The 9,327-nt window shown below is 40.0% G+C and overlaps 1 protein-coding gene across 1 annotated transcript; it reads left to right on the forward strand.

Moving 5' to 3' along the window:
• The first annotated feature begins 2,147 nt into the window (after window positions 1–2,147).
• CH25H (cholesterol 25-hydroxylase) lies at window positions 2,148–3,599 on the forward strand. Its single transcript, XM_082308916.1, has one exon. The coding sequence runs from the start codon at window positions 2,354–2,356 to the stop codon at window positions 3,176–3,178; it is 825 nt and encodes a 274-aa protein (XP_082165042.1). The 5' UTR covers window positions 2,148–2,353; the 3' UTR covers window positions 3,179–3,599.
• The last annotated feature ends 5,728 nt before the right edge of the window (window positions 3,600–9,327 follow it).

Raw genomic sequence — 9,327 nt, forward strand, 5'->3', positions numbered from 1 at the left:
TGCCCTCTCTGATGCATGAGGATTCCTTTTTCTGAGCTTACTCACTTGCTGAGCCTGCCCCAGTACCCGGCCGGGGCGAGCCGTGCGGGCGGATGGGGTGCGGAGCGCAGGCGGCGGCGCTGCTGGCCCCGTGGCCTCCGGGCCAGCTTGGGGCTGTGCCAGCCGCCCAGGTGAGTGCTGCTGGCCTTGATCCTTCTTTGGGCGTTATGTTGCAGGATGTGCTAGCAACAAGACTGCAGAATGCCGTTATTTTTCCTTAAGGGACTTAAGAATATTTTTCTATGACCTAATCTGCAGGCAAAATGCCTGTTCTTTAAATCTTAGCTTGCAGGCAGCAGTGGTTCTAAAACTTCTGGGGACTTCACATGGCTATTAGGGATTAGTCGGAGGAGTGTCTTTAGGGCAGCTGAGCAATTTCTGTCAATCTCTGTTTAGGCAGATTTGGAATACATTATAGAATAAATTTAGTCCCTGCATAATTCTAATGAAATGGAGAATCAGGTATCCCATCTGGGAGGCTTAATTTCTGATTGTAACTACATAAATCAACAGAAAGCATCTCTCACAAGAATATTTTCAGACTCAGATGGTGATTCAGTTACAAATGCATTTTTCATGTCCTTATTGTGAAGTGGAGGTCAGGATAAAATACAACCAGAAGATTGAAATGAAGCTCTTGGATATAGATCCTCATCCATTAAATTAGTGTCTCTCACTGGGTTTTAGTTTCACTACGTTCAACAGTCTGAATTAATTGAGTTCAACAGAACAGTCTCACAATAGCAGAGAATCTGAATCTATTTCTAAAATGTATATGCAACAGGTAGAGTCTTCGAAGGCTGTACCATACCTGTCTCTAACAAAGAACTTCTGATTGCCTGAATAATAGCACAGATAATGTTACTGTTTCAGTAAACTCCTTAAAGTCTAAGGAGAGAGCAAAATCTCCACTTCCTTAAGAGCGGAATCTCTTGAAGAGAAAATAGTTAGGACTGAAAGCAAACTTATGTATTAGGAGAAGTCCACGCATAGTTCAGAAAAGGTCGCTGCTAATTAATCACTCTTAATTTTTGAGAAGCAAGGAAATTCTGTCTCCCATTTCCCGCCCATCAGATTTCTTTTCTGAATAGCAAAGAACTAAAATAATCTGAACAAGCTAATAAAGCCATCCAGGAAGTTGAGCTCATTTCCAATGTTAGAATAAATGCTGTACCTACAAAAGAGGTGAGTTCACAGGAAGCTGATGGCAAGCTCTGTTTCCGTAAATGTTCAAAGCTTTGTTTGTCTTTTTCTAAAAGCATAAAAGAAGTGATGGCTTAGTGGTTAAATCAAAATCTTCGTTTACCCCTAAAATACTTTTAGCAAATCAGAAACGTTGGGAGTCGAGCCTGCTAGCTTCTGTCTGCTGTGTGCTTACCTACGGTCAAAGGAAGATCCTTTAAAGGACATAGGTCTAACCAATGGATCTTTTAATTGCATAAGTTAGTTTGATACTCGGGTAAAGGATGATTTCCATAACATATTGCTCAAAGAGCTATTGAGATGTGGAGTGAGTATTGTAATAATGCAATAATACTTGTCACTAAGCGTCTGCTTGGAAGCATAATGAGATTTTACCTTGTATTCTTCCCAGCAACTGGGGGATATTTTGTTCTTCAAATGTTGTTGGCTCAGTTTTGCATCTAGTCAAGTCAGGTGGATTTTGCCATGTCAAGTAGATACAGGAGCATAAAGGAGAACATGACCTCAAAAGTAGATGGAGATAAGTCACAGGCATCACATTCAGGCTGGAAGCATAGTGTAGATCTCCTCAAGGTTTTGACTTAGCCTGTTGTATATCCAAGGGATCATTAAGAAAATGTGTTTGCACACATCCATTACTCACCGAACATCCACAGGTCAGACCTGCGGTTTAGGTACACATACATCTTTGGTAGCAGTCATATAAAAGATCAATGGCAGGTTGTATTTCCTTACCTGTAAAGGCAAAAGGATAACAAAGGATGACACAATTTAAAATTAGTGAGAGACAGCAGTTTTGCAAGTGTGTGCACTAAGTGGAGTGGAAAATGTTCCTACCCTCTTTCTCTGAATTCCAGTGTTAAGAGTTTTGCGTTTCTGCTTATTTTTCCTATCGTGCAAGTCTCTTGTAGCGCTCCAGTGATTACGCTGGCCAGCTAATTCTGTTCTGAGATTGTAATGCATTATACCATATCTGTATAACAGGAAAGGAAACTTCCTCTTTAAAGCTATGCATTACTAAGTAAGGAGGATTTCTGATGGGCGGAGTTTTCCCTTGAGCAGGCTAGATAAAGGCTGGCAGGATTTACAGACCTCTCAGACTGCAATCAGCATGAACTGCAGCCTGACCGAGAGAGTGCTGCTCAGCTATGCGATGGATGGACAGCGAGACAGGTCGTGCCTCCAGTCTCTTTGGGACTTTGTCACAGCAAAGGAGCCATTGATCAGGTCACCATTTTTTCCAGTGCTGTTTTCTTTTACAGCATACATGGCTTTCTGTCTTCCATATATTGCACTGGACTTTTTAAGCACTAGACTACCAAACTTGAGAAAATACAAAATCCAGCCACAGAACTATCCAACTCTTGGAATGATGGTGCCTTGCATTATTCAAAGTGCGTATCACCATGCTGTTTTGATCTTCCCGGTGACGTTTCTCCACTGGTACTGGAGACCAATGAATCTACCAGCGACCGCTCCAGAGCTGCCTGAGGCCCTGCTGGAAGTAGTAGTTTGCCTGCTTCTGTTTGATTTTGAGTACTTCCTGTGGCATTTGCTTCATCACAAGGTGCCTTGGCTCTACAAGACCTTCCACAAGGTGCATCACAAGCATGTGTCAACATTTGCTCTTACTACACAGTATTCCAGTGTATGGGAATTGCTCTCGCTGGGATTTTTTGCTGCTATCAACCCAGTGCTCCTCGGATGCCATCCTTTGACAGAAATGATTTTCTTCCTTGTAAACATCTGGTTGTCAGTGGAGGACCATTCAGGATACGACCTTCCGTGGTCAACTCACCGACTTGTGCCTTTTGGTTTGTACGGAGGAGCACCACATCATGATCTCCATCATCTGAAATTCAAATCAAACTATGCTCCTTACTTCACCCACTGGGACAAACTCTTTGGGACATTCACAGAGTCACATTCTAATTAAGGATATTTACCTGTGGATGAACTCTTATTTTTTTATAGACTAAACTGGGACATTCATTTTTCAAAGACATACGGAAGATTGTATATTTGAAGCTGCCTATAAAAGCAATAGCTATTTATAACAAATCCTCTTAATATATGTGTATTTGTATGTTTACTTGGAACTGCCTATGTTAAATGACTGCAAATGGGAGGGTAAATATCTGTTGCTTAAATTTGTTTGAGTCAAAGGTGTAAGGGAAGCATTAAGAGACATTCTCTCTTCTTTCCTTCTTTCCAGCTTTCATAAAGCATATATTGTATTATTGTATGATGTTTTATACATACGCCAGAACAATTATCTTACTGTTGTAGGATGATTTATGATGTAAACAGAAAAGGTACACATCATGGATTTTGTGGAGTTTAATCTGCCAGAGCATATTATTGCACAATGATGTTGTAAGATATTGCTGCCAAACAAAGCTAGTTGGCTAACTCTGGAATAATTTTTATATTTATATTTTAAACTTTGATGTACTGTCTGTTTTTAATAGAAAATAAATATGGTCATTCTTTTAAAATAACATTGTTTCATTTTATTCATTGCTTTGTTCACATTAGGAACAGGTATGATTCCTTTTGCATAGGTGTTATTTATTTGAGTTTCAGAGTTTCAGACTTTTCTTACTAAAATATTGTCATGTTATTTCAAAAGCGAACCATTTACTCTGTCTTCAGAATCATGTGTTATTTTTAAATAGTTTTCAATTTTGTAGAAACAGAATATTGAAGAATGCAATTTAAAAAGCCATGGTGAAATTTTATTAGTACGTTTGTGAGAAGCTTGAATAATTGTCACTAAATTTATGGAGAACAGAACATTAAGCAGCCCCCTAATAAAAGGGAGCATTGGTCCTTCACAACCACATCAATTAATTGTTACTTGCATGCAAAAACCTGGCAAGGAATATAAACAGGGTTTCTACAAAATAGAGGATTCTTTCAAGTAGATTTCAGAGGAACAGAATCAAACTTTTCAGGATCCTAAACCATAGAACAAAATGGCTACACGTTGCTAGAAGAACAGTTTTATATAAAACATTGCCATGTAGTCTCACAGAAGTCACACTGAAAATAATAAGCATGAAGAGATAAGCAGGTCTTCCACATCTCATTCAGCAGAGATCCATATGGACTTCTTATGTCCACTACATAACATTTTAATGCGTATAATCTTCTATCCTGTATCACTAATAAAATTCTCAGGATAGTGATGGGAACAGAGAAAGTGCAAATAATGTAGAGAATGTGTAATGAACGCTTACACATCATCATCCAAAAATGTCTTTGTCATTGTGTTATGTCTAGAGGGTTGTGTGACCTTACAGAGGCTGTTTGTCCAGGAGAAGAGAGAACCCTTAGTATGTCCAACAATGTGAACTTATAAAGGGAACAGCACTTTTGGGCACTGCATCTTTTTGATAACAGGAAATAATTTTCATAAACATCATCATAAACAGTACGAAATGCTGCAGTCTTAATACTCAACTACTCCCTCTGCTCTCTGGATATCACAGAAGAGCAACCCTTCTTTTCAGTGGTAAGAACATGACACATCCTGAGAGCAAAAACTGAGCCTTGAAAGAATACAAAACTGGAATTTTTGCCATGCCATTCAGCCGAAAGAAAGAATTCTCAGTCTTTCTCATGATTATAATCTTAAGTATTTTGGGGTGTGCTACAAAAAGAAGGAAGTATTCTGTTTTTCTGCCAAATGCAGGAGGCAAAATACAGTCTCTGATTTCTTTGGGCTGCTTAGCCATTTTGAGGTATCCTAAAGTCACCCTCTCAGTTCTAGAAATCCCACTTAATTCAGCTTGGCAAATACTGAGCATCTGACAGGGGTGCTCTGTGGTTTCAATGAGTTATACCTTATACTATAACTATATATTGTAACTATACACTATAACAGTCTGTTTCATGTACTATTGGCTCTCTAAGTAAGCAGGGTTAAGGCTAACTGGTGCTTGGATATGTTGCTATAGGAAGCCTATGAGCAAATCCCACAAGAAAAGTTGTAGCTGAACCCATGGGGATTATTCTGCTTTTTTGCGTGAAGCTTAAGAGTTGATATAACAAATACTTTACTACTTGAGAAAGAGTCCTAGTCAGCTGCAGGCAAAACTATGCTTGCTCTTGTCAAGTCAAGTGAGTTAAGTCTCATTTGGCATCAACAACATAGCATAGCAGCAGTGAGGATGATCAAAGTGACAATAGAAGGAGGCAATGTACTGCATGATGATCCTGCCTACTCCTCTCTCCCTCACATCCGCAACATTTGCATGACTTCAGACACACACCAAGAATGCATTTCCTCAAATATGGAATTTCCCCCAGGTTATATCTGTACTGAACCTCTTGCCAATCAGACCTGGAATCTCAGTTTAAAGGCTCCTTATTGCATGAACTTGGAATACCAAAAAACAAAACAAAAAATAGTTGTCAAATGAAAATTTGACTAGTACGTGTCTGCAATGGCTTATTTGAATTCCATGCTACAAATACCTGTACTTTGTCATCATGACATAATCCTAGCATACCTTGTCCCTATTTCTCCAATGCTTTGAAGGTAACTTAGGCTCTAAACCGTGAGGGATTGAAACCATTTGCGTATTGTGTGTACTTTGAAGCACTGTCTGTAACAGTGTGCTATAATATAACTTTAGGTGTATGTATGAGAAAAACTCATGAGCAGAAGACCCAGACAAACATGTAACTTCAAGACTTTGCAATTCAATGAAAAGCAAAATATAGACAAAAACATATACTGATGATAAAGCAAATAAGAGTTGTTTTTTTTCCTGTTTTCCTTGAAAGTTCAGCATATACTGTACCACTGAGTGTGAGAGCACATGGTGCTGAGATTTTAAAACAGGGTTTTACAGATGTTACTTCCTATATTTGCATTTCCCCATGGTCTTTACCACAAGTCTTTGTCACAAATGGGTGATTTAGAATGTTTAAGGAATCACTGACAAAGCTATTAGCAAAAGTGGTTTTAATATGATGCTGTAAAAACGTGACTTGACTTAACAAAGTTAAGTTGTACCCACAACTTACTTTGTTCCTGGATAAATGAGTCTTAGAAAAGCCACGCGTTATTCATGTGTCAGCCGCATGATTGGTGTTCCAAGCTCATATGCATCGATGCTCACCTTGTCACTTTGCTCCTTTGTGGGTTTTCAGAGAACAGATTGAAAGTAGAGAGGTTCAGGGCCCGGCTATGGCTCAGGCCTTTACCTCTTCCAGAGCCTGCACCAAACTACTGCCAGTCTGGGCAAGGGGTCAAGTGCACCATCACAGTCTTTACCAGACAAATGGAACGGCATGACGCTATGTTATAAGGGTTTATGTCAGAAAACCAAAACCGAAACCAACTTTCTCTCTTCTGTTCCAAAATTCTCCTAGCTTCCTTCCCTATTATAATGTGACATGATGTGCCACAGACTTCCTATCTAATCTGCTGAAAGCTAATCTGTTGCCATTTGTGAGTAAACAGAGGATGTTTGCACAGACCCTTGAAGCTATAAAATGAGATTTTTGCTGCTGCTATTGTCCACTTTATATCTTTAAAAATCATAATTTAACAAAGGTCAAAGAAGTAAGATTTTATGCATTTCTCTTTGTAACTGTATCTTAGTTCTTAGGCACATCGTTAAATATTGAACTCTTTGTCTGATCTTACAAATTGCAGGAGTTCCCAAATTCTCACTGGCAATTTAGCACCATACTTCTCTCGAAATTTAGGCTGAGTCTTTCAAATGATACCTGGTTTGGCAATTTTGAGGTAACAGTATACAACACTGCCAAGGGACAGGTTTTTGCTTAGTGAGTGCGTTCTCAGTGCTGCTGGAAAGTGGTCCTCAGGTGCTTCGGAGGGAGTGTATGAAGTTTAGAGCCTTGCTGAGTCAATATTCACTTCTGGAAAAGGTTTTGTCCTTATTCATGTTGATCAAATACAAGTATTTTACAGGGGAAAACCAACACAGTCTACAGTCTACAGCTATGACTTTTTATGATTTGAAAAATAATCCATGTCATTAATGAATTTAGTGACTCAGTTAATCTAGTGTGTTATCTGGATTAAATGAAAAACAAGTATCTCTTTGGGCTACGAGACTATGCTATCTCTAAAGTAGTTTTGAAGCAACTTGTAATGACAGAGCACTTAATTGTCACCCATTGCCCCTCAACATCATTGGAAGGAGTGAATAACTCTTTGATGTGGCTTTATCTTAGTGGACTCAGCAGGCACTTCAGCAGTTTTACTTATTCTGGCTTTCATGCACAAGTATTAAGCTTCCACTATTACCTGCCTACATCCATGCAACCCTTTTGGAACCAGTTACACTTCTGTATCTGAAAAATCCAGTCATCTTGGACTCTCTCAAAATACAAAACCCCCATGGATTTATTCCCAGATTACCTTGGTTGAAGGACTGATCAGTGTGAGCCTACTATCACATCTACATGTAAACTGTGTCTAAGACCCTGGCTCTGTGTGCTGGGCTTGGCTGATGTGCCAGCTTGCTCAAATATTTAGGCTGGTCCTGCATTGCTCAGTACAGTCCAACCTGAAAGGTCTTTGTAGCACAGTCTGAAATTGTGTTTGCAGTATGTTTTTCTCGCAAAAACAACTGCCAAAAATTGTTTTCCAAAACTTAAATGTGTTTCTAATTTATGGAAATTTGAAGTTGCTTAGGGCACAGAAAAAAAACCCCACACCCCCCAAACCCAACCAACACAAGCATTCCAGACTTTAAAGGGCACAGAAATAATGCAGAAGGGCCTTTAGCTGTGGAAAACGCTGAGTTTTTTTAATCCTTCTTTTCAAACTTTTGTCTTTTTAAAAAGAAGATTTGAAAAGCTTACTGATCACCTTGTCCCCCAAACTGCAATGATTACCGTGATCAAGGCTGTAGGTGTGGACAGGGGGAGGGGAGAAAGGAGAAAGGGAAACTGGTGTGTCTGCAGGCACTTCCATCCCTGTCCCTCGGTGGAGCGCATGCTACCCGGCAGGTACGGATGGAGTGCTGCACTGACATGTCCTCCCCACTGCGGCACAGATACTTTCAGCCCTCAGGTTCTTACCACTGGAGTGGTACAAACTGAACATCTGCACATAGCTTTTCCTTTCTGTTATCTACTTCTTTCTGGAAATTCCCGCAGCAGCAAAACACAGCGACCTGCAAGAGGGAACTCAGCCTTTGGTCAGCATAAATGCAAACACACTTTTGTGTCATCAGATATAAGATTAAGTTAAAAAAACCCCTGCAGGCACATGGACTGGAGTGTGTCTTCTGTTCTCAGTTTGGAGAGAACAAGTTTTATGTGTGGGAAACCAAAAAGCTAACAAACCAAGTGGGATGGTTAGTAGGTCAGGTGTGCAGAAACATGACTACTTTGGTTTCAGTCTACTGAGAGAAACTTCGTACTACAGATATGTGATTTGGAGGGATGTGGAAGGATGTGTTACCTGTACTTCCAGGGAGAGTTTAGATGGCAGGTACTTTTATTTGTCCTCAGAACTAAGCAGCAAGCAATTCAGGGGATGAAGTAGCCTGAAGTCTAGGATGAGCTATAGAAAATCTGTGTTTAAGGTGAGCAAGATGTACCCTCTTTATCAAAAGAATATGAACAAGCACTGCTAGAAATGGTATTGAGGCAAGGCTGTTAATGCACCTCTTCAGACATTCACAGAAGCTGTGGAAGATTACACCCCTAAGAAACAACACGTTGGGTAATTGCAAAGCCTCTTCAAGTGATTTATTTACGAAACTTCAGGAGCTAGTCTAAATAGCTGACACAACAGAATTTGTCAAGCTATCCAAAAAAAGGAACACAGGAAATAGACGGGTGCTAAGGGCTGGAATGATTTAATACTGTGTGAGCATGTGCCTCTGGCGCTTGCAGCTTACAAAACCTGCAAGCTCAGAGGTGGCCTAGTCAGCTGAGCTTCCGGAAAGAGCAAATGCCTACTAGGTGCCTTCCCTCTTTTTTTATTCTAGCAATCTTCTCCACTGGTATTCTCTTTTCCTGGTAACCCCAGAATACTTCCCTTGAGCAGCTGCTGATAGCCTCCCCTCCTCCCTTAAGAAAACTGGCTGA

Source organism: Platalea leucorodia (assembly GCF_965183815.1).
Source record: "Platalea leucorodia genome assembly, chromosome: 4".
NCBI lineage: Eukaryota > Metazoa > Chordata > Aves > Pelecaniformes > Threskiornithidae > Platalea > Platalea leucorodia.

What these genes read in the sequence shown, in the direction of transcription:
- CH25H (XM_082308916.1), top strand. Translation starts at nt 2,354, where the DNA reads ATGAACTGCAGCCTGACCGAGAGAGTGCTGCTCAGCTATGCGATGGAT.